Consider the following 25,652-nt stretch of genomic DNA (forward strand, 5'->3'; position numbering starts at 1 on the left):
AATCATAAAAATTGATTTTTATAGTTGGATGTCACGTTAGCATCTTCTAACAAAGAAGCATATTAATTTTTTAGCACTAATATATCTAATTGTTTATAAAAGTATCAACAAAAGATGTAGAATATACAAAGCAACAAAATATACACATAAATATGGACAAAAGTTATACAATAAATCTTAAAGTTAATATTTAAATCTAATTTTGGATTTCAGTAATTATGGTGAGGTCTTTAGACCCCATACAAAGTTTCTACCTTTAACGAACTGCCTTTGTTAAGGAGAAGTGATCCTAGAGGCAATCAAAAATGTCTATTAATTATAACTTTGGTAATGATTTTAAAGCTAACACAACACTAGTCCTAAACAATGTTCAAATTTATGTCTAGAAGGATCTAACCCTAATGGAAGAATTGAGACAAAGCAAAAGACATTTGAGCCAATAATATTCCAGAAAATTGTTGAGAATAGTCTAAGTATGAATCAAAATCCTACATCGGATAGAATAAACAACGTTAAACACTATATAAGAGTAAATACTCATATCACTATTATCTTAAGATTTTAGATTAGAAGTGTGTCAAATGTCTTATATGTGTAAGACCAATGTCTTATATAATCTTTCAATATATATAAGTCGAACAAAAACTTGGTAGAAGTAGCCACCACAATCATCAAGGTTAGGGGCACTATGCCCATATAGGGAGAACACGACCTGTTGGACCACTTCGAAGGAGGGAGGCTCGGGGAATTCGACATTATCTTCATGGAGCATGGAGTGAGGAATAACATTTTGGACCAGGTCATTGTCCTGAGAAGTCATTCCCTAATCATAGAGAAAATAAAAGTAGCCTAAGATATGAGCACCTAAGTCTGATTGGGAAGTTAGAAACTTATCCCTATCCCTAAGCATAAAATTGGATGGAAAAGAATTTTCGAATTTCACCACACTGCAAAAAAAAAAAAAAAAAAAAAACCTTGGATTTTTTACCTCAGTTAGAAAACCATTGAATCCTGGATTTCTTTTTCCGAAAAGCTTTCTCAAACCAAAAGGGCCTTCTCAACCCAGAAGGCATGACCAAGCATAAAACTAACTTCAAGCTCTTGATTTTCCAAGGAGATAGGATCATTTAAAGTGGCAACACCAATTTGATCCTATAGGATCTGAAGTTTGACCTCAACCTTTCTGACATTGTTATGGACACTACCAGTGATGTCTCTATTCCAGGATAATTTTGGTTTTTCTTGGGCTTGTGTTGTAAAATGTACATGAGATAAGTTATCAACATCTTCCTTAGAGACATCTTGGTTGATTCTACTTGAGTCCTTGTGCTCTTTCCATATGTAAAGGAACTCAAAAGTGTGAACCTGCTAAGAAAAACTGCAAAAGGAGACAAGCAGGGCAGAGCGGGATTATAACTGTAATTGCGTTGCCCTTCACACAGGAAACGACAGAAGGAGGAGCTCACTCACCAGAACCAAACACTTAATAATCTCACTTAATTACACATTAAAATGAGGCAACAAAATCAAAATACTAGTGTTCCCACGAAGTGGAACCGTTTATGATCAGATAACAACGAATAATGCTCCGCTATTATGTGATCTTTATGTGTGTCTGTTTAGTATTATGCATGATTTGGATCATTGAGAACAGTAAACTGATTGGAATCTTGTTATCAGTTGAGGAATGTGCAACATTGCAACTGACTATTGACCCATTACAGCAATAACCAACGACGTAAGAACCCAACGCCAAGGGAAAATAAATTCCACACACATTACGAACATGAAACCACAGCCAAAGTAATAACGTGTAGGCAGAGGCAATTTCTAACTACTACCCATACGTAAAGCAATGCTCGAAAAAGATGAATCTCGGATGTCAGAAAACTTATCTTACCTCAGACATTATATTCTTGCTTTGTGCCTGAAAAGCAACAAAGGCTAGCAGTAATACGATACGTTACAAGCAATTGAATGACAATATTTAGATTATGTACTCATCCAAAATATAAAAATGTGAAAACGGTAAGATATAAATTTATTGGCCCAAAAATGCAACACGATCCTTTTGAACTGCTTGTGTTAGGTTGATATCAAAGAGTTCACAACGTATAGGCATCTCCATCTCATAGAATGGATTCTTCAAAACGTAGTCCGTGTACAATTCATAGACAAATTTCAGTAAATTTTCCATGTGTTGAGCTCCAGGCTCACACACCACAAAAAACTTTGTTCCTGCAAGAGAGAAGGAACATTTTTGTTAATACCAATATGGTGAAGAAATAAAAGTGAGAATCTTGCATGCTTATTTTTTTCCAGTGACATTTAACCGAATATAGAACTGCTAAGCAATAAAAACATAGTTCAATTAAAAAAACAAGTGCGAAACATAAATGCCAAAGTAGGGCAAGGAAGCAGCTAAACAACAGACAAAAAACAGCCAAACATCTAGAACAATGTCAACTCTCAAGAATTCAAGTTCATTGATCCAAATCCGAAGATGCAGGTGTGACCCAGAGGAATCGGAAAATGGAGTAATGGGTGTTTATTATCACAAAAATGACAGTGCTGAGAAAAAACAAATACAGTCAATATACTGGGTCGTGTCACCACCAAAAAGTTATATTTATTGCTACAATAACCCAACCTGCCTTCCAACTTAACGATTATGTTTTTTACTCTAAAATCAGGTGCTCGAGAAAATAATTCATTTCTGTTTGCAACATAAATAGCATTGCCAAAGTATTAAGTGGACTTTGCCTTATAAGGGGGTTTATCTGTTAGTCTATCGAGACCTTTTAGACAGAATCAAGATTAAAATCCCAAAGCAATCAAGTACACCTTATTTATAATGGGGTTTACCAATAAGTATCTAGAGCTTCATATATACACAAACCACAACTACCTGAAAGGCCTTAAAGGCGTGCATGAACAAGAAAAGGTGCTAGGTACCAGACAAACTAATAATTTTATTCACTGAGTAAATTGCAAAGCTAATGCAATAACAACGGTTAAAGACTAATTACCTGTCAGTGACTGAAAGCAATGAAGATCAAACGTATCTGCTTGGAGAAGTTCAATTCCTAAACAGCCTAATACAGGTGATAACTGCTGAGAGATAGCATGCATTGAGTGCCATAAACTTGCCACCCGCAAGCTGTCATTGGTATCCATTCTTCCGGCAGACCCATAATCCTAAATGCAAAAGAATTAACGTGTAATTCTAATAGATTCCGTTGTAAAAAGAAAAACTCAACTAAAACTAACTAAAATGTTGAAATTGATTTTTTAAAACAAAGGGTCGGAAAGAAAACTAAGCTATCATCGCTAACCATCTCCCCAGCAATTCCATATCCAAATTAGTAAGATTCAGCATACTTCTTAAACATACTGACAATTCTAGATTCTAAGAAAGAACCAAAACTCCAAATATCAGACATATGTACTGAGGAACCAATGGGATGAGATGTAAAAGGTATCTTGATCACTTCTTAAACAAAATTTAGAACTGAAGCTCAATATACAAGCTGATCAGACATATGAGACTTAATTAACAATGCAAAAAGAAACTATGACAAGGTCAAAATTTTAGCTTTCGGTCACATTTAAAAATAAAAAATGTAACAACAATAAATATGCTTTCTGCCATCAATATCAAGGGAATATAAAATAAATCTTAGAAACCCAACATAAAGAATTTGATGTTGGAATCAGTGAGCAACAGAAAGTAAAGAGAACCATACCTTATAATAGATCAATCCACCAGACTTATTGATGATGTAAAGACTGTAAATTGCTGCCATTTCGAAAACTTTTCCAGAATCTGAAACGAAGATGATGACAGAATTTAACAGCGAACTTCTCAAAATTAAACTCTTGTACTTACCACAATAACATAGTCTGCGATTTACAGCACCAGTAACAAACGAACATTATCGTGAACACTGAATGAAAATAATTGATAATAAATAATTGAAACACGTATCAACATCCAAATGCTATAAAACAAACAACACCATTAGATTTACAAGTACCACGACCAAAATTCAAAACCCCAACTTTTTACTTCTTTCGAAAGAAAAACATTTCATTAGACAAACGAAGAATGAATGCGATGAGGACGGGACGTGGCGACCAGAACAAAATCTAGTACTATACCTAAATTCATATATCGACATTTACATTGCAGTCAAATCCAGAACATAATTTCAGCACAACACAGAACCAGATCCAGAAACATCTCATCATCTGAAATCCTTGAGGAGAGAAGAAAAAAAATCATACCTAAAGGAAGAAAAACTGAAAACGTAACAAAGGGTAGGACAGAAGTTCCAACGTCGTCTGCATGAGGCGCCTTGCCCTTGCCTCGCCGTCGCCGTCGTGAACTCGAGGGAGGAGATCAGATGAGCTTGCGGCGGCGGGAAGAGAGACTGGATATGAGATTCGTTTCTCGTGGGTGCGAAGGTTGCCGGTCGCCGGTCGCTGCCGCGCCGTGAGCTTAAGGGAAGAGGCGATTCGTTGCGGTGGTTGAGTTGTGTTTGCTGCTCTGCCTTCTTGTTTTCAGTTTCAGAGAGAGTGAGGTGTCACGGGTTACGAGTTATTCGAAAAGCCTAGTCGGGCTGCAATGCCCGACCCGCGTAACATCGTTATTTTTAATTTTAAGTATTTAATGATTTTTTTTTAAATTAAATATTTAATACATTAAAAGTTTTGGTTTAAATAGTTCTTATTATTTATCGGTTTAAATATATATTTGATCCTATTTTTGTTATTTTTATTAAATTTTGTTTTATTTTTTCGTTTTGTATTCAATTAAGTTTTTATTTTTGTCAATTTTTGTTTAATTTAATCTTTTTTACTAACGGTGTTTAAATAGTTAACATACGTGTTAGTTCCTGACTTTTTTATTTTTAAATTTTATTAAACTTTTTTAATTTCAAAAAAATTATCCAGGTGTCAATGCTAGTGTCACGTATCAGTTTGTGGTTGTGTTTTTTTTGTTCAATTTAGTTCCTATATTGGTTATTTTTGTTCAATTTAGTCCAATTTTTTGTTAAAATAAATCAATTTTGTCCCTTTCAAATTTATACCAAATTTAATATCTTTTATATAAATTATATTAATATTTTTTCTAACATTGAAGTTTTCATTAATTATTTTTTAAATTTAATTATAAATTATTAAATTTAATTATAATTTAAATAAAATTCTTATATTTAATTGCTAAATAGAATATAATTATTTAAAATATTATAAGAATATAATTATTAAATGTTTTTTTAATATTTATATTTTAAAATACTTTTAAAATTGATATTTAAAAATATTTTAAATATTCAAAATATTTTAGAAAAGTAAACTAATATTTGTAAAATTAACATTTAAATATAAAATATTTTAGATTTTAATATCTAAAATGCAATAAAAATATTAAATATTTTATATTTAAATGTTTATTTTTCAAATGTTAATATATATTTTTAAAATTTTAATAATCATATTTCAATAATATTTAAATAATTATATTCTATTTAACAAATGAATCTAAAAATTATATTCAATTTATAATTGAATTTCAAAAATAATTAATAATAATGTCAATTTTAAAAGTTAAATTGTTCAATTTTAACAAAAAATGAGATTAAATTAAATAAAAATAACGAATACAGGGACTGAATTGAACAAAAATAACGAATATAAAGACTAAATTGAACAAAAATAAATAATACAACACAAACTGACATGTGACACTAGCATTGACATGTGGTACAATTGTGACTTAACACGTGACACAATTGTGACTTGGCACGTGGATAATTAAAAAATTAAAAAACAAAATTAATTTTAAAAAAATAAAAAAAATCAGGTGCATGACATTTAAAAACGTTAACAACTTAAACACGATTAGTCAAAAGGATCAAATTGACCAAAAATTGACGAAAATGAAGATTTAATTGAATAAAAAATGAAAATAAAAGTCAAATTAAATAAATATAACAAAAATAGGGACCAAATGTATATTTTTTTTTATTGTATTTTACTTATCTCCTGAACTCCATATCAAATTTTTTTCGTATAGGTTGTTAAGTATTTCAAAAACTTAAACCAAAATAATTACAAATAAACATCATCATATCAAGTATGTTTTATTAATTAGTTTAGTTTTTCTTAAATTAAAATATTTCTTACCATTTAAAAATATAACGATAATTAATTTAGTAATTAATAAAAAGCACAATTAATTATAATAATTAAAGAACTACATGGTTTAACTAAAAACCAGTTTTGTGTGCTTAATACTGTGGATGATCTACCCAACAATAGTATGAAAAATTCCCATATAGATGTAATTAAAAGTGGATAACACATATTCAGTGTATTGGATTAATAGATAATTGATACATTTTCATTTTGTATTAAATAATTAATGATGATTTAAGATTTATAGTATTGCTACTTCATATTTAAATAATAATTTATACAATTTTGTATATATAAATATGAATGGATTTTTTTAGAATATTTTAATACACACCTAAAAAGTAAATGATTTATTGAAGTATCTTTCAACTATAGAAAGTTTTTGTAATAATAAGATGAAAATAGTATAACATCTTATTTTAATATACACGTTTTAATCAGTTTTACTTGGTTCATCATTTCTTTCTTTTCATAATGGGTTTACGTTTTAGTTATATAATGAAAATGTAATCACATTAAAAGATTTTTATCCTTTAAATAAGGCTACTTCAATTAATCATTATTAAATATAATTTCTAAAATATCAAGAATTTCACTCCACAAGTATAACATACCACCACTCTTTTCACTTATCCTCAATATATAAACATGAAAATCCCAATTTTTATTTATCATCCAAAAATGGTAGCTCTTTTAGGTCCATTTAGAAGTTTTTTTATACAAAAAAAAATAGAAAATTACTTTTTTATTATTATTATGTTTCAGCTTTAAAAAAAAAATCTGATTAAAAAAAACTTTTAATAACTCATCATAAAAAAATAGTTGTTTTAAGAAGTATATTTTTATAAAAATAAATATAAGTTAGTTTATACCTTTTCAAAAATAATCATTACTTGTAGTCACTTTTTTAATTTGTAAAATTTCTCTAATTGTTCATCGTACATGAATTTAATTATGATTTTTTTACATAAATGTATTTGGAAATTGAGATTTTTTATTGATGCACCTAGTAAGCTTTTCCTAATTTGAATATACTTGCATCTTAAATATACTTATATAAACAGCAAAAGAGTGAAACTGAGGAAAAACACTTCACATTAACAATATTTTTAGAACTCTTGTCTGATCATTGTTATGGCCAGAAAGAAGTTGGATCTGACATACATCACCAATGACTCAAAGAGGAAGACAACGTTAAAGAAAAGAAAACATGGTTAGTGGTTGGTTTCTCTTTCTCTTCAAACATAAACTATTATTATTAACTTTATATAATCTATGTGAGAAATATTCTATAAATTAGTTTATAAAGAGTTTTATTTTATTTTATTGTTTCATATATTGTTTTTGTGCAAATGTATATTATTTAGAGGCACATGAAGCTCAGACAAGCCTCACAAATATTGTGTCTCTTATTTGACATGTATCGGACATCGAGTAAAATATTTGTATCACACACTTATTGATAAAGTGTCCATTTTAAAAGATTTTTTTTTTTGTCTTTTACCTGATTTTGACATGGCTCCAACATAATGTTAATAATCACAAATCCAATGGTTTTTTTTTTAAAAACTCAAACTTGTTACATAAGTTTCTATTATGATTATAAAAATAAGGAGCAAACCATATGATCACAATTTTTCACTTTTTGGGTATTAGATAGATAGATCATATTCATTTTTGTGTTAGTTTACAATGTGTTTGTTGACAGTTTGGAATTAATATGTATATACACGTTCTGTCCTGTGTCCTATATTTTTTCAATTTAGTTAAATTGTGTGTGTTTGTGGACCTATCATATTCGTGTCCGTATCTGAGCTTCATACACACATACACAGAGACATGTAGACACAAATACATTTAAACAATCATGCACATAGACATCTACACTTTTAGTAAAATTTCAAACTTCACATCACTTTTCATTTCTTCATTATGTTTTATTAACAGGTTTGATCAAGAAAATGAATGAAATTAGCACCCTCTGTGGGATTGAAGCATGTGCCATAATCTATTCTCCAAATGATCCTCAGCCAGAGGTTTGGCCATCTGAGCCAAAAGTTCAAAGGGTACTTTCCAAGTTCATGGAAATGTCTGAGCAGAAACAATGCAGAAAGATGTTGAATCAGGAGAGCTTGTTGAAACAAATAATCATCAAAGGCCAACAACAGTTAATAAGACAAAGGAATGAGAACAGAAAGAAAGAAATCACTCATCTTATGTTTCAGTACTTGAGTGTCGGGAAGGTTTTTGACAATCCTAGTTTGATAAATTTAAATGATCTCTCATGGTTGATTGATCAGAACCTGAATGAAATAAAAAAGAATATGACTATGATCCAAATCCAAGAAGGGGCACCAGTGACTAAAAATGGAGAACATGGATACATGCATCATGTTCACGGGCTAGAGAACACCATAGACACCATTCAGAACCAACATTGATTCATGGAATCCTTTACAGATGTTAATGTCCAAAAAGTCTTTGGCTAAAATCATGTCTCCTTTAAAGAGAGTTTGTAGGGTTTTTCTCATTTGAACTAGCAATTCTTAGTTTAATGTCTCTCTTCAAACTATATTTTTATTTTGGTTTCTTTAATGTGTTATTTTTCAATTGAGTAATACATGCATATTATCTTTGACGGTTGATTTTATTATTTCCGAAAACAAAATCACTTTAACACATGTTTGAATTACATTTGTAAACCAAAACTATTTTCGATTTGTCTATTGTAAAACAAGAAATTTTGCATGGTTATAAGTAAGTTTTGACTATTCATTTTGCAAACTGAGGTATGGATAGTTTCAAAGAAAGACAGTAAGATTTTCAAACCATGACTCATATTGTGTTTATAGTTTCACAATAAGTAAAATTTTTGAAGAAGACATACACATTATGGTTAAAATGTAGGAACGAACATAAAATCATGGAACTTCTACTCAACATCGTGTCCCATCCAGAGTAAGATTTTCTATGATTACTTTTTGTCATTATACCATTGATCCATCCCTTTTGTTGAATGGATATATAACTTTTATTATTTAAAAAAAAATGAAAACATCTTATTAAAATGAAAAACTTTGAGAAAAAAACAAAATCATTTTCTGTCTCTCCATTCTCTCTTTTCCTGTTTTCTGTTCTCTCCCACCCTTTCCACTCCCCTTGGTCTCTCAAGGTAAAAGAAATAAAAGTGACCAAATAATTGCTACTTCTAAAGCTTTTGGTTTAAACCTTAAAATGACTTTTAAGAGAAAACACACCGATATAGCCTAAAAGAGAAACTCATTTATAGAGTAGAAGTAAACAAATATACAAAGGACAAATGTATAGTCAATGGACTATAATATCTTGTTGATAAAATTAATATTTTCTCAAATAAATGTAATTTACATAAACAAATCTAATTCCAGTAACACATTTTGTATTCCCCTCCTCCTTAAACTTCTGCATAAACTTAGTCTCATTTTAAGTATATCAATGGCACCCCTCGAGCCACAACCACTAAATGAGAAACGAAGACTCTATTGTTCTAGTAAAGCTTTAACTACCAACAGTGGAACACTATATCTCTAAAGTTAACAAAAACTTGGATAAAACTTGGATTGCTTCTTAAAAGCTGCTGCATCTGTAATGACCTGCACAGATTCAGGTGGTGCTTCAGCTACTTTCAAGTCTGTGTTGCAACCCCATACCCGAATGAGTAGACGCCGACACTTCGGAGATGACGGTTTAAAGTAAGTCTTGTACCATTCAACAACATCATGTTTGGTTATGTTCTTCAATTCCTCTGCTTCCTTCATTGAGAAATCGAAGATATACCTGAAAACCATAAGGTTTAGTCACATAAGCCATCATTGTAGCAACAAAATGCAGCTAATAATGACATTTCCTATAAGCCCTTTTAGTCCTCCTTAAACTTCTATAATGACATTGCAGAAATTACTCCATGCTTTACCAAAATGGATTCAGTAGTAAAAAAAAGCATAAATATGCATATAAAAGATACCAAACAGCTGAACCATATGGAATAATAAGAGGGTGCTGGTTGTACAACTTCAACAATAATTGACAACTTTAATAACTAAAGCCTAACACTATCATCTATACCACAAAAATATGTAAGTACCTTTTATCAACAATCTGGTTCCATAATCTATTGCTTTCACATGAGAGTGAAGGATCTTTCTCTAGCAGCTTTGCCATTAACCCGCTCTTGTAATTCTCAAAGGAATCACCCTCAAGTCCATCCTGCAATCCCAATACATTTCTCCAAACATGAGTCTTCATTCAGAAAATAAACACTTCGATAAATCTTTTAGACAAGACTCCTCCACAAAATCAAGTCAGAAACATTTTTGTCATATGACAACGTTATTGTCTTATGACAGTGGTATAATGCTTATTTATCAACATTAATAATGCCATCATCTGAGAGGGAGAAAAAAATTTCAGACTCTGCAGATGACAAATTCAAAGCATTTTACTATTTGCATCCATTTTCCATCTTTCTCAATAATAGTAGGGTGGGCCTATTATAACTTCTTAAGAACCCAAGTCATGTTAGCCTTATTGCAGCTCACAAGGAAGCAGATAACCTAAGAAAATGTAGGTTGAAGGAATGAGGAACTCTTACCAACAATTCTTCCAGGCCATTTAAGAAGTTGTCAATTCTACCTTGCAAGTAAACTGGGTTGTACTCAGATGACTGAATGCAGAAACAAAACCCAAAGACGCGGTATGTTACTCGAGGGCTGCACTCAACAACATAACCAAGCTGCTCTTTTGTCCTGTAGCCAGATACATGAATTTTAGTCCTCAAAGAGACAAACAACGCAGGATGGACAAAAGAAAGATAAAGAAACAGCAATCTCAACACAAGCATAATAAGTAACCTATGCTCTGAGCTAGTTTACAACAATTTGAATTTAAGAGATATCAACAATTAGAATAGCTTGCTCACGTAAATGCAAGTACAAGTTCATTTTGCACTGAAAAGATGGGTAACAGATTATCATTCTGAGGTATTATTTGGCATGGAATGTCAATCACGAGAGAATAGAGAGAAGAGAGGACCTATGGTCATTAACAAATACCAGAAGTCAAATACACGAAACTAAGAAAAACAGATTGTCACCTCAGCTGATTAAAAAATGGCTCCTCCACGATTTCCTCAAAAAGATCAATCAAAGCTTTCAATTTGATAGACCCCAAACCAAAATCTTGATCAAATTGAAAATAAAGCTGCATAAAAACCAAAACCGAAGTAAGAATAACAACAAATTGTCAGGGACAGAAAATAAATATCTATGAAACACATTGGTGAAAAAACCAACCAATCTTACTAAAATTACCTCAGCCACAGAGTTCTTTTCTGACTTATTCTTCACACTGATATCCCTAACTAAATTGGCACCAGATGGCAGGCAAATAACCCGCTCGGCATGCCTCAACTCAGTGGGGAGTGGATTTACGGGAAAATTCATCTTAAATATATTTGATATGCCAATTGCTTCTTCTTTCGAAAGATTTCCATGACATAGGCCCTCCACATATAACTGTACAAGATTAAGATATAAAAGAATAAACCTCCAACAATGTCAACTACAAAAGACAAAACTCAAACCATAAAATCCAACAATTAACCTATGTTGACTTATCATATTCAGAATATAACTCATTTAAAAATCAACTAAAAACCAACAATATATGACAGATCATAAAGGAGTAGTAGTTGCTTTCTTGCAGTTGTTAGTGTTACAACCTAGGGCATGGGACTTCTACATGCACATTAAGGTCAAAATAGGGAGCAATTTTGGTAGCACAAACAATAAAGTTACAAGAACAATAACAAAAACTCATTCATGTACCCCTCAGTAGTTGGCACGACACAATGATGCATGTTGCTCACTCGTCACCCATCACAATTGGAATTTGAAAGACAACAAAATCTGAAAAAAGTATAATAGAAAATACTAATACTAATACTAAATATTTTATATCAACCTGGGAGAGAAGTCCAGGGACAAATGCCTTCAGATCATCAAGACACAAATCATTTAGATAATGCAGCTTCTCGTCGACATCATAGAAGCTCTCACACAAAACTTGCAATCTCACATATGTTGAATGGCTTAGTGGCTTCATGTTGGAGTTCTTTAAAGTTCTCTTCATATCTTCTTTTATGACCTGTCCAGATAATCATTGGTTCATGACAGCAATGACAGAATGTAGTAAAATTGAAGATAGAAAAAATAAAATATGGTTAACACTGAAAAAAAAATAGAAAGAAACATATCACATACCTTAAACCGATCATCAGTTGGCACGAAAGATTTAGCTACTGAAAAGAATTTAGATAACAGAACAGGAAGCTTCTCGTTGAAACCATAGACCTTCAGCTCAAGCATGTCACCAACATAATTGACATAAGTTTCTAACTTGGCAACACTAGCCTGCATCCACAGACAAAGATTGGATTACAAAAAATATCTAAAAATAGGATGGGACAATTGGCACAACCTGCACCACTTATAAGTGCAATTTCTTAAATTGCAACCAAATATTCAATTGAGGAAACTACAATTTGAAGAAGGTTGTTGGGGCGTGAATAGACATTAATGAGTGGCAATAGCCCCAACCCTAAAGTACTGTTCTCTATTGAATGACTTGTGGTATATGCATACTTTATTTAAGGAATACTAAAGAAGGGTTCAACACTAAAGCTTTATACTCTGCTTTATTTATTAACATTATTACAATGAAAGAGAAACACAACGTTGGTGATACTACACACGGTTTTAAGCACCTTCCAATGTCATGTATTCACATTCAAGATATTTAGCAAGGTCACTTTGTCATATATTTCCTATACCTAATATCAGAGGCCAGTTTCTCGGGAGGTGGGGGCAATATACTTTAATAAAATGAAAACTAAAAATCAAATTTCAATCAATAGGAAAAGAATAAAAAGTGAGCTCTAGAATGTTATATATAGGTACTCTTGAATAGTCATTTGTTTTCACAAATATATTAATGGGAGCATTTTATGATTGATAATAGGTAACTAATGATTATCTGGTTTGATGATTAGTTTTAGACCTCTAGAAACATTTGAAATGGATAATTTATTTATGGTGAAGAATCTAGTGAAAAATGAGAGCATTTTTTAAGATGTACTTAATTTTCTGTAATATTTATGTATGTATATACATGTATATATATATATATATATATATATATATATATATATATATATATATGAGTGTGTGTATATGTATATACTTGATAGAAAAAAAACAGTATCTAAGCCCAAGTTGTCTTTTGTTTCTAAGTTTTGTACTTCTATCATGTTGTAGGTGAATTAACCTGGTATGTGATTTCATTCAACTCGTCTTTCAGAAGGTGAATGAACAATTCAGATAATACACAACTCTTCACGTCAGCATATCCACCCTTCATGCTAATTCGAAAATACGTATTGGCGCGAGGAACTTTGAAAGTGCTATCAGGCTTGTACCAGAATTTTATCAATGCTTCATCAACTATACATCTAGGAGAAGTTGAATTTGCAAAATCGTCAGCACATGTGTCACTAGCACGAATAGAAAAGTCACTTGGAATAAACTCATTTTTGGAAGGAAGATGCAGTGAGGCATCAATTTCTGGAGGATTTCTCCACAACTCCATCATCTTTTGAGAAATATCTTCTTCCACGTAACGTGAACCAAACCAAGGTTCATTTTGGAAATCTGGAAAAAAAATTCAAAACTTTCAATTGTCATGGTGAAAATATAACTTCCAGAACTAATCTTTGAGCAGTGAGATAATGGTCATTATTTTCTAATATTTCAAAGCAGCAGGCACATATAGTAGAAACAAAATAATCATCATGGAAGAGAACCCCACCCTCAATCACCATTATTGAATAAGGATTATTTAAAAGCATAATGATAGGCAACAGTCAATGGCCTAGACCTATGCCAGTCAATGTTATCAAGGATACAGACAAAGGGAAAAGGACAACAAGCAATTGCCAATTAGATACGGGAAAAAAAAGAACTCACCTTCTGACTTAAGGAATGACTTTGAGACCACATCCACCCTCATGTTTTCAGGAATGAAGAAACCAAGAACTTTTTTTAACAATTGTTCATCCCAAGTCTTGTACACATAGTCACCATAAATGACATGCTCAGGTGGATAAAAGTGCATATTTTCTGCAGAATTAAAATGAATAAATCAATAAGGGCAATAAATTTGTAAAAGCACTATATCATATTGCTAAATAGCAATAATACCTACATAAGGGAAACAGCCAAAAAATGAAAGGACCAGCCGACTCTTTCATATAATTGGGTTGAGAGCATAACAAATAGATCTTCAGCTTTTGCTACATATTCTAAATGACTAGTCATAATGGGCTAAAACCCGTGAGCCAACTCGGCCCACCACAGGTTCGAGCTGGGTTGAGTTAAGAAATAATTATAAATTTCAATACAGGCCAAAATTGGACCTGGCTCACCTAGGTTGAACCCTTAGTAAGCTGGGTTGGCTCACCAACCTGGACATAAAAAAGAAAATTAACCCACCTCCAGCCCAAAACACAAGCAAACATTTTTATTTTTTTAATTTTGGGGGAGAGATGCCAAAGCCATGACACAAGCAAATTGTATTCGGATTGTTAAGATGAATATGTTGGATTGATTTTTGAAATTATGTAGAATTATGATTTGGTTTTTGGGATGAATGATTTATTTATTGTCTAAAATGAGAAAAGACAAAATTTTAAAATAGGTTGGACTTTTTGATTTTGGTTACAAATTAAAAAAATATTGTTAGATTGAAGAAAACAAAAAATGTAATTTTTTTTAATTAAGTGAGTCAACTCGTTTAACTCATCAACCCGTGGTGGGTCGGACCAGGCTCAAATTTCTTAAGCTCACTAATAAGTGAGTTGGGTTGGGTTGGCTCACTAAGTGGCCAACTAAGTGTCCAACCCGTGGTGGGCCAGGCCAGATGACCTATTTTAACAGCTCTTGTATTCCTTTCATTTTTATGTATCTTGGCCCTTTTTTCATGTACTTGATTATCAAATACTACAGACCAGTTGAGTTCTTCAATTAACTCCTATGCAATATAAAAACATTGTTTCTATCCTTTCACAACAATCATCATACATAAATTAACATCATATTCCACTCAAATAAACAATGATTTGGATATGTTTGTCATAATATTTTATATTATCTTTTGAGAAAAAGTTGTTTTGTGTTGTATCTATCTATAACTTAGAATCATAGGGAAAATTTATTTATCGTTCATTAAGCTACAGTTGTATGCCGCTCATCCTTGTGTGTATACAGAGGCACATATACACACATATACATATATACCCTTGAATCCATAGATCTAAGTTAAGATCTCTCAAGCTCTTTTACAAATTTATACTCTTTCAAGTTGGTATTAGAGAGGGTAGATCCCACCCTACCTGTATTGTTTGACAAGAAAACATCTTCTGCCAAAATGGGTTAGAACTCGTGAGCCAACTTGGCCCACCACGTGTTTAGGTCAGGCTAGGTTCAAAATATTTTACAAATTTCAGTACGGGTTAATTTTTTACCCAATCCACCAAGAACTTGGCTCACCTGAGTTGAACCTGTGGTGAGACGGATTGGTGAGCCAACCCACAAATAAAGGGTCACACAAGTGTTTTTTATTATGTTGGACTTTGCATTTGAGTCAGATTGGGTTGTTCATAACTTGTTGTTAGATAGTAATTTGTATTTTTGTGATTTTAGTTTGTATTTGGAGTTTAACATCATTTTGGATTGTATTGAAGTTTATTTAAATTTTAACCACAATTATAATTTAGTATTTTTGTGACCCGGAAGAAAAAATTTGTATTTCTTTTAATTAAGTGAGTCAGTGAGCTAACCCTTTTAACCTACCAACCCACAGTGGGTCAGGTTGGGTTCAAATTTTTTTGGTTCGCTAATAAGTGAGTTAGATTAGGTTGGGTCACTCAAAAGTCAACCCCTGGTGGGTCAGACCGGGTGACCCGTTTCGGCAGCTCTAACAGGACTTCACCTTTTTCTCTGACAACTACTAAATTTGAAGCATCTCTCTACGGGACCCAACCTGTTTCGTTACAAAGGCTAGTTCTCTCATGCTCTATCACACATTGCTTCTCTAAGTTGCTCGGTTCGGCACACTTAGCCCACTTGCTGCCTTCCTGTCACCAGAACACCATCATGCCATCTCTAGCACTTTCGTCGAATTCTTCTATTCCTATTCCAACCCTCACTTTACATTTTCGTCACTATTCACAACCTAAACCCTAGAGGGCTTTTCTTCTCTTGTGGGTTTTTGGTTTATGTTGGCACTAAGGAAAAACTTAATGGTAAAAATTATTTATCTTGGTCTGCTTCTATTGAACTTTGGTTTCTTGGCCAAGGTTTTCATAATCCCTTGGAAAAAGATAGTAGTGAAATATCATCAAGTGTTGAACAAGGGAATAAGTTGGACATCCAACTTTGTGCTTTGCTATGGCAATCCATGGTCCCTAATATATTAGGGACCCTCAAAACATTCAAAACATGTAAATCTTTTTGAAAGAAGGCTTAGACCACATGAGGTCATGTGAAATTCAACAAATATGGATATATTTGTGATAATCAAGCAACTCTTCACATTGCTTCCAACCATGTGTTTCATGTGTGGACAAAATATATAGAAATTGAATGCATTTTACAAGAGAAAAGTTGTTGTCCAAGGAAATTGACCAAGTTTGTTGGCTCCAATGATCAACTTGTAGACATTTTGACAAAATCTCTAAGAGGAGCTCGGATTCAATTTATATGTTACATATAAATGTATGTTCCAGCTTGAGAGAAAAACTTAGAATAGTTGATATTATCTTCTGGAAAAAAACTGTTTGTTTTGTATCTATTTGTAACCTAGAATCCTGGGGCAAATTTCTTTCTCTTTCCTTAAGCTTATGTTGTAAGACATTGATCCTTATGTGTGTGTTTGAATCTGAATCAATAGGGATATCTAAGTTATTATCTCTCAATCTCTTTTCCTCGCATATACTCTTTCAAGTATGTTCTTGTACCAAAACTGCATAATTTCAAGCACCAAGATTTTCAAAAGGCACGAACATTAAGAAAAATTCATACTAGAAAAAAAAGTTTGACTATACTACCAAGAAAATAATTTAGAAACCTGCAAGCTCAGCAGCATAATCATCCTGAGGCTGCTCTTCCACAAATCTGAAATCCATGTTGCCAATACTTTGAAGTTCCTTAAATATCCATTCTTGAGGTGAATCTTGACGCAATAACTTAAGGTATTGATAGACAAAGCCAATGATGTCAAAGATCTGGGGAAGTGGAATAAAAGTTAACTTTACAACTTAACAAGTGATGGCTCACTACAAACACAAAGTTACACACTTTCCATCTGATGTGCCTCTAGAAGTTAACAAAATGAGATTACCTTTTCTATACCAGAGTCAGTGAGGTGTATGGACATGACAAAGACATAAGCTATAGATGAACGATAAATTCCATCATCCCCAACACCTGCAGATAGAGAAGTAGCCCATCCTCTGGTCTTGAGGAAGGAGAGCAAACTTCCTTTGCCTTCTGAAAGGTTAATTAAGCTATTGTTAATGAAAATCCCACATAAAACTTTCAATCTTGCAATTTTAGATTTAAATGAGAAATAGTTAGTGCATACGAATCTACAATGTATATTATTGTTAACCATGAAAGAGAGTATTCAACTATACAAAATGATGTTTCAGAAGTTTATCAAGCATTTTAAGCTGGGACAAAAGTATTTAAAACAAAAAATAAAATAAAAAATCAGCAGGCAGGCAGGGAAGAAACATGTGCCTGTTTCAGAAATAAAATCTATCTTGCTATTTTTATCAACAAAAACATGATAACAGGCAGTTACTGTGCAGGAACCTATAGACAAATTTTGAAATACCACAAGAAAACAATGGAGAGCAATGCTAGAGAAGATAAACTCTCCAATGTCAATTGACATGAAAGTGTATCGCTTTAATATGCAAAAGAGATATACAGTAAGAGGCATAAAAATGCATGATAATAGATACATGAAAATTATCACTCAACTCTTTAGGATTTATCCGTAATGAGAAATCTTACCATGCCCAAGGAGATGAGCTAAATAATCCTCTGGCTTCTTTAAGTACTCTTGATGTAGACAGGGCAGCGTCCATGATAAGTCAAGGATATGGACATCTTTGACAGCTTCTAGGCGATAAACTTTACCAGATTTCCAGATAGGACCTTCCACTGAGAACATGGGATTTGCTTGACCTTTTTTGACAGCACCAAACAGTTCCACAACCCAACTTTCAAGCACATCAAGAGACTCTGTGTTATTTATAAAATATTAGTCAAATCATACAGCCTTATATTAATTTTGGACCTACTCTTGAGCCTTGACTAGAGTCATTATAATCAATAATCTGTTACAAATAGTGCATAAAAAAAATTATTTACATTCTAAATACTAATTTGACAATGGTTACAGGTGGAACTATTCAATATCAAAAAGCAGAAAATAAAAGAAAATATTATCAACATTAACAGTATGCAACTTGACTAGCTATTCTCCGAATGTTTTTCCCACATATTAGTATTTGCAACACTAGAACAAGTCCTGGGTGCCTTTTTCTCCCTGCCCTAAATACAACCTTTTGTTAATTTGCTCAATTTTCCAATTAGCCACATGTGTGACAAAAGATAGAGATCGATATCCCATGTTAAGCTACCTTAGGAAACAGTAGACACACTATTGCTTGGACCTAAATATTACTATCATAAACTTTGTAAAATTTCTTGGTTCTAAATAGAATAATAATACACAAAAATAGTGAAATAGAACCTCACCTCCACCAATAACTACAAGCTTCATCAATCCACCGTGGTAATAATCCCCATATAATTTCAATATTTGCTCCCTCAAATTAATACCCTTCTCCATTGCATCAACCAAGCTCTTTTTATTCCCTTCATGCATGTGAAAAGGAAATAAATATTGTTTATTATTGTCAAATAGCTAACCAACAAATGGATTGACATAATCCAACTTACCCCAAAAGAATCTATTTAAAGGATGGTTATGAGCAGAAGTATGGCACTGAAGTTGTTGAAGACGACATGCATCACTTTGTAAAACCTGGTTGAATTCTATGAACACACCATTATGGTATATGATTGTAAGCCAAAAGCACATTTCATCAGCAAACTAGAAGATAAGAAAGTTGGAGCACTTTCTAAAGTTCTTTTTTTAAATAAAAAAAAAAAAAATCTACCTGAATCTACTGCAAGTACTTCTCGCTCCATTGCCTCCATCTTTACAAGAGGTGAAATAAAGAACTGAGAAAATCTGATGATGAAAGAAACCAATAAAAAGGCTCAAATATAGCACAATAATGAAATATAGCCAACAACAAACTCTGATAATTAAAATATTACCAACAGATAATTTATGATACGTGATTCCCCAACGGATACTGAGATTATTAAATAATTAATAGTTACATCAAATACACTGAATTAATGATCTATTGGTCTTGTATTTCAACAAACACTAAGATAACTAAAATAACAAAGACATAGGATGGAACTAATTTTGCTGGATTAACGATCTAGAACTCCTGATTTTAAGTGTTGTATGCTGTACAACATATAGTAATTATGTTTTACGTTTTACAATACAACACATGGCTACTGACCAGTAATCTGATGAACAGCCAAATATTTAAAAGGAAAAAATTACTTCTACTCAACTGCAGAAGCTAAAATGCTCCAACATATGCATGATCATCACACACTATACAGATTGATATTGGTAACCAGTGAAAAAAGACAAGTCTGAAGTTAAATGCAATGTAGATGCAAAAGTAGAAAGCAGAACCTATCTGTAATAAGTAATGTGTAAAACCACCTAACAGAAGAGTTTACCTTTTCAAGGCACCCTTCAGAAACTCTCGCTTCACTTCAAAATGGTAGCAGGTGTATTCCGTTTCTGTGTATGCATTTGATGAGCCACCATGCTTGGACAAATAGCTATCATACTAACAATAAAAAGAGTGTCAAACCCTATGCCAATTAACTTATGTTACGCTTCTAGTAGGAGTACAATCAACCTCAGAAAAGTGAGAATTCATACCATGGATACAAAGAAATTAATCTAATCCATCTTAATTAATTTGAAGTTTCATCAGAGAATAGGATGGGGAATCAGTTGGGTTTAATCCTTAGCTAAACTGCGAATAAAGCCACAATGTGGAATCCGACAGAAGAAATGAAGAGCCACTTAGATTACAACTATGATAGTTAATAATAGTAAAAGGATACAGAAATTTATCATTTAACCTATCAGTGGCTATACCAAAAGTTGAAAATTTAAGAAAGACATTCCGGTGGCAATGTGGCATTCAATGAAAGAATGCTTACATAACTACAAAATCCAAGATAACATGAAGTTGGGAAACATGTAATACATTTCCATCAAAGGCTTCACATAGCGAAAATTTTCTTTACTCAAGACAGGTAATATTCCTGAAGTTGAATTCAGGCACACATGACAGGAAAAAGCAATAAGAGGCATGCTAACTACTATCATGTCATAACAGCACATCTTCAGGTTCAGGTTTTCACTTGTTTACACCATGCTTCTAAACCAAAACAAACATGTTATAGATAAATTGTTTTCTCAATAATACATAAGAATTCAATCATTTTCAAACAGACGTGAATAATATGGACATCACATAGCCAAACAGACCTCATTTTCATCTGGAAATTCTTCACTCCCCATGAAGAGCATGTGTTCTGCAAATCAAATACATCAAATTCTCAATTTTAATCCAGGATATCTAAAAAGGGCCACACAAGTATAAATCAAGATAGGAAAACAAATTAAGGTCCTATTGAATAAACTTCCCAATAAACACTTACAAAAGAAGACAAGTAAGTAAAATGAATTAAACTTAAGTAAAAGCCAACTTATACACTTTAGCTTGCATAGCTGATGGATGAGAGAGTTTTTATAAAAAGCCTCGATACATTAGTTGTTTCTAACTTATGAGAACATTTTAATTCATTGTACCTTCCCAGTTCCTTCTCATATAAGCACTTAGGAACAAGTTTATCCAAACAGTACCTAAATGAGGAAAATATCCAAACCTAAAAAGTGTGCCAGTCCCTGAGCTTCATTCGGGTCGGAGAAGCTCCCCATTCCTACACACATAGCTGCTGCAGCCTGCAAAAACCAAAAATACATCAATTCATTCATTCATTCATTCACATTCAAAAACACCAAAGCAGCAAACCAAATCACATACAGCACAACCGTTCCCCAATCCCCGCTCACATCCTCACATTTCCACAGAGAACCCAGATCCCATCTACACCAGAACAACCAACCCACAAAGCCACAATAGCAGCACACTGTAAACCGAAGCTAAAATCGAAATGGGCATTCCCAAAATAAGCAGAACACAAAAGAAAACAAATAAAAAACCAACCCTTTTGCTCTGGGCAGCAGCCCCACCACCACCCTTGACCCCATCCGTTTCCCCATCACCCTCATCATCATCATCATCATCATCTTCCTCCTCCTCTTCATCATCATCATATTCTTCTTCTTCATCATCCTCATCTTCCTCTTCTTCCTCAACCTCATCCTCCTCTGGAGCATGCTTGGGAGGCCCCTCTGGGTAAATCTCGGGATCATGAACGAGCAGAGCGCGGAGGCCATTGGGGAGATGGAGGAGGCGGTACAAACGACGGTCATTTGGAGACTTGAGAACGACGTTGTCGTCGTGGTCCGAAGCACCCTTCATTCCCATTATCAAAGGTTGCTTCTTCCTCTTCTGATTGTAGAGAAAGTGGGAATGAAGTGTGAGTGAGCGTGGTGTGGCAGCAAAGAATGTAGTGTGAGCGTGATTTGTAAGTGTGAGATGCGAGAGGGAAAGCGTAGTCTTGATTGGAGGTGGAAGGAAGAAGGGGTGTGGAGGTAGTAAGCCCAGTGTTGTTGTAGGTTGGTGAAGATAAAGGAGCAACCTTGAGTCTTTGCTCATCTCATCTTCACACCCCCATTCACACAAACTGCTTCTAAATCAATTGGGCCACCTCTTCACGGAAAACAAAAATATCCACTTGATTTCATGAACATTTGTTTGAACATACAAAAATCACCTTAGACTATGTTTGGATTTTCATTTACGAACCTTGAAAAAACCTATTTTGTGTTATTGTGTGTCAAGTCTCATGTTATCAATCTTCCAAACTGAAAAAAAAAAAAGTTCAATGGAAATTTTTAATATTTCATTTAAGTATCTTAAAATCAACTATTTTTTTAAAATATGTTATTATTTATATGTATACAAAGGATTCCTCTACATCCACATTTATTTTTTATTTTATCTTTTAAATATTTTTTTAAAATAAAATAATTATTTTATTAATTTTATTTTTTAAGTTATTATTTTTTAATTTAACAAAGTTTTTTATTTAGCTATTTTTTAAAATTTTCTACAAAATAAATAAAAATTATTTGTAATAAAATTATAAAAAATATTTGTATTTCCAATAAAATTATAAAAATCATTTTTTATTATTATAATTTATACTTGTGTATTAATACTTATATATAGTTCCTCTTTTTTCATCTTTCCAAATTTATTATTTAAATAAATAAATTAAACTAAAATAATTATTTTATTAATTTTATTTTTTAAGTAACTGTTTCATTTTTTTAAGTTTAATATTTTTTTATTTGACTTTTTTTAAACTTAATAATTTTTAATTATAAAATTACCTAAAAAATAAATAAAAGATATTTACAGTAAAACTATAAAATTATTTGTTATTATATAAAAAAAATTAACACACATACATACATGTATTTTTGTTAGTTATTTAGTGGATGGTGTTAAAAAAGATTGACTATATCTTTTTATAGTTTTTTAATGTAAATCATTTATAAACCTGTAAGTTATAAGATAACAAACCAACAATCATTGAGTTTACTAAATAACTTTCCTTTGTAAAAAACGAAATTATTAAGAAACTTATCATCTAAAGACTAAAGAATTTGTACCTTAGGAATCTCCATAAAAATTGACACACAAATAAGTAGAAGTAAGAGATCTTGATTACAAGAGAGAAAAATCTTGAAACGTTTATCAAAAGACATCTACCATAAGTGAAGTAACCAAGTAAACCTCCATTAAAACAAAGTCATGCGACACTTAAATTAAAAAATGTCAATTGATACTATCAAAAGTCTTGATTATATCAATCTTGATGATTATATTATTGTCCTTAACCTTTTTAGGTAGAAGAAATTGAGTGTGTTTCATTATATAATATTACATTGGGTGAATCTTGATTTCTTGTTTTTAAAAATGGAATATTATCTAATATTATAAATCTTTATATTTCTATATATAAAAAAATAGTAATGATAGTCATCATAATAAATTTTGATCATTGAGTTAAAATTTCTTTTATAAGTTATTTTTTGTCAAAAGAAAGTGCGAACTAATATTGTATGGTGTATATTGTAATAAGTCCATCGAGAAAAACATTTCTTATATAAGTATCATGGGACTTTACTACAAGAGAAATTGATATTCCAGATGATTAAAAATTTGTCAATAAAATATTTGTCAATAAATTTTAACAATAAATCAGAAAATTTGTCAATAATTACTGATGACCAAAAATTCATCGGTAATTTTATGTCAATAATTACTGACAAAAAAAATAATCCATAAATATCTGTCGATAAATAATCATCGTTTATTACCGATAGATTTTTTTTTTTGGTAAATATCACGATTTGGTTCTTCATCCTCCTCCCTTCTTTTTCTTCCTTTTATTTTTCCTTTTCTTCTTCTTTTTCTTCCTCCTCTTCTACTCTTCTTCCATGACCAAAGTTATTGTCATCGCCATTGGCTCCTCCTATTCCATTGTCGTCATCAACTCCTTCGACTCCATTGTTGTCGTTGACTCCTCCTTCTACTCCTTCTCCCACTCATCCTTTTTCTCCTTCGCTACCACCACCACTTCCACCACTATCGTTGTTCTACTTTCCATCATTGCATTGTTGCACCGCCTCCATCTCCTTTCCTTCTCCTCCTCTCCACTACTAAAAAAATTTATATTTCCTGCTAATTTTGTTTTGAAATTTTTTTGTATGAAATACTTATAAATTTTGTTATGAAAAAAAAAATTGCAGGAAATTGCTGTCAATTTTTTTGCAAAATATTTTGTATAAAACACTTTTCGCAACAAATTTTGTAAGAAATACTTGCGAATTTTATAATTTTGTAGGAAATAATTACCCACGAAGGAATTACCTGCCAATTAAAATTCTTAGAAAAAATAGTAGAAAAAAGTCTTTTCTTGCAATTTTTTTAACAATATTGCAAGAAAATTCTCATGTAATATGAGAATTTGTAGTAGTGCTCCATCTTCTTCTACTACAATCTTCATCATCATTTACGTGCATGTTTCTTCCTTCTAATACAACTGACAATTTCTGATTGGTTGGATCAATGACATAAAAAATTTGTCTTGCTTGACTAGCCATAATAAATGGTTCATTTGTATCACTCATCTTGTTAAGATCCACCAAAGTAAAGCCAAAGTCATCTGTGCTAACACCCGAATTACTATCAACCCATTTACACTTGAAAACTGACACTCTAAAAGTCACATAATCAACTTCCCATATTTCGTGTATTATTCCAAAGTAACTCATGGATGATGTAATTGGATTCTTGTCCTTAGAACTGGCAAAATGTACAGATTCAGCTTGAAGTGTAACCCCACTATTTTGAACTCTACTTTTGTCATTTTCCATCTTTGAATAGAAACAACGATTGTTTATGTAGTACCCGCCATATGTAATGACATCATTGTTTGGTCCACGAGCTAGCCTCAATAGAGTTTCAGAAACATTTGGAGTCGCGTAAACCTTTTTCTTAAACCATGATAAGAATGTTTTGTTATGTTCATTAAGTGCCCATTTTTCAGTCATTCGTGGATGTGCTGATTTCGTTTCATCAATGTGTTGCGTTATGTAAGGAATGACCTCTATAGTGTTGTTTAAGATGTACAAATGGGTTTGATCAACTAATTTTCTACTAACACTTTGAATCTTCACTCCACGCACACCCTTACCTTCACATTTACCTTCATGTCTAGTCTTAGGAACTCCAATTGGTTCACAACTTGGCATATAACTTGAGCAGAATTCAATGGCTTCTTCTGCAATGTACCGCTCTATAATAGAAGCTTCTGGTCGATATTGATTCTTGACATATCCCTTTAAGATCTTCATGTATCTTTCCACTGGGTACATCCATCTCAAGAAAACTGGCCCACATAATCGAA

General features: G+C 32.2%; 4 protein-coding genes across 5 annotated transcripts; 1 reads left to right on the top strand and 3 right to left on the bottom strand.

Moving 5' to 3' along the window:
• Positions 1 to 1,880: 1,880 nt before the first annotated feature.
• Positions 1,881 to 4,591, bottom strand: LOC114187302 (uncharacterized). The gene is made up of 4 exons (XM_028075519.2): positions 4,288 to 4,591; positions 3,747 to 3,826; positions 3,030 to 3,198; positions 1,881 to 2,238 (listed from the first exon to the last, which is right to left on the bottom strand). The coding sequence occupies exons 2-4, from the start codon at positions 3,804 to 3,806 to the stop codon at positions 2,042 to 2,044; spliced, it is 426 nt and encodes a 141-aa protein (XP_027931320.1). The 5' UTR covers positions 3,807 to 3,826; positions 4,288 to 4,591; the 3' UTR covers positions 1,881 to 2,041.
• Positions 4,592 to 7,338: 2,747 nt separating this feature from the next.
• On the top strand, positions 7,339 to 8,645 carry LOC114188524 (agamous-like MADS-box protein AGL80). Its single transcript, XM_028077097.2, has 2 exons — positions 7,339 to 7,417; positions 8,152 to 8,645. The coding sequence occupies exons 1-2, from the start codon at positions 7,339 to 7,341 to the stop codon at positions 8,643 to 8,645; spliced, it is 573 nt and encodes a 190-aa protein (XP_027932898.2).
• An 866-nt stretch (positions 8,646 to 9,511) lies between these two features.
• LOC114188153 (Insulinase (Peptidase family M16) family protein) lies at positions 9,512 to 22,348 on the bottom strand. Of its 2 annotated transcripts, XM_028076701.2 has the most exons (19): positions 21,773 to 22,348; positions 21,432 to 21,507; positions 21,031 to 21,077; positions 20,205 to 20,317; positions 19,553 to 19,626; positions 19,332 to 19,427; positions 19,128 to 19,247; positions 18,378 to 18,608; positions 17,698 to 17,846; positions 17,425 to 17,581; positions 14,265 to 14,417; positions 13,567 to 13,949; positions 12,504 to 12,653; positions 12,205 to 12,387; positions 11,553 to 11,756; positions 11,336 to 11,442; positions 10,835 to 10,988; positions 10,328 to 10,449; positions 9,512 to 10,020 (listed from the first exon to the last, which is right to left on the bottom strand). In XM_028076701.2, exons 1-19 carry the CDS (start codon positions 22,325 to 22,327, stop codon positions 9,777 to 9,779), a joined length of 3,318 nt encoding a protein of 1,105 aa, XP_027932502.2. In that variant the 5' UTR covers positions 22,328 to 22,348; the 3' UTR covers positions 9,512 to 9,776. The 2 variants fall into 2 exon arrangements, with proteins under 2 accessions (XP_027932502.2, XP_027932503.1); XM_028076702.2 differs by lacking the exon at positions 21,773 to 22,348 and having other exon boundaries at positions 21,409 to 21,490.
• A 2,345-nt stretch (positions 22,349 to 24,693) lies between these two features.
• Positions 24,694 to 25,635, bottom strand: LOC146885846 (uncharacterized). Its single transcript, XM_085675114.1, has one exon. It carries the CDS (start codon positions 25,618 to 25,620, stop codon positions 24,694 to 24,696), a length of 927 nt encoding a protein of 308 aa, XP_085531240.1. The 5' UTR covers positions 25,621 to 25,635.
• Positions 25,636 to 25,652: the final 17 nt, after the last annotated feature.

Source organism: Vigna unguiculata, chromosome 6, assembly GCF_037176805.1.
Source record: "Vigna unguiculata cultivar grain cowpea cultivar isolate G323 ecotype 2 chromosome 6, ASM3717680v1, whole genome shotgun sequence".
Lineage (NCBI taxonomy): Eukaryota > Viridiplantae > Streptophyta > Magnoliopsida > Fabales > Fabaceae > Vigna > Vigna unguiculata.

Excerpts from the sequence above, each read along its gene's own strand:
- LOC114187302 (XM_028075519.2), bottom strand. The coding sequence starts at position 3,806 with ATGGCAGCAATTTACAGTCTTTACATCATCAATAAGTCTGGTGGATTG. Across the intron at positions 3,199-3,746 it reads GTGGATTGATCTATTATAAG|GATTATGGGTCTGCCGGAAG; the intron begins GTATGGTTCTCT and ends TTTTGCATTTAG. Across the intron at positions 2,239-3,029 it reads TTGCTTTCAGTCACTGACAG|GAACAAAGTTTTTTGTGGTG; the intron begins GTAATTAGTCTT and ends TCTCTCTTGCAG.
- LOC114188524 (XM_028077097.2), top strand. The coding sequence starts at position 7,339 with ATGGCCAGAAAGAAGTTGGATCTGACATACATCACCAATGACTCAAAG. Across the intron at positions 7,418-8,151 it reads GTTAAAGAAAAGAAAACATG|GTTTGATCAAGAAAATGAAT; the intron begins GTTAGTGGTTGG and ends TTTTATTAACAG.
- LOC114188153 (XM_028076701.2), bottom strand. The coding sequence starts at position 22,327 with ATGAGCAAAGACTCAAGGTTGCTCCTTTATCTTCACCAACCTACAACA. Across the intron at positions 20,318-21,030 it reads AATTTCCAGATGAAAATGAG|TATGATAGCTATTTGTCCAA; the intron begins GTCTGTTTGGCT and ends TTTTATTGTTAG. Across the intron at positions 12,388-12,503 it reads CAACTGATGATCGGTTTAAG|GTCATAAAAGAAGATATGAA; the intron begins GTATGTGATATG and ends TTATCTGGACAG.
- LOC146885846 (XM_085675114.1), bottom strand. The coding sequence starts at position 25,620 with ATGTACCCAGTGGAAAGATACATGAAGATCTTAAAGGGATATGTCAAG.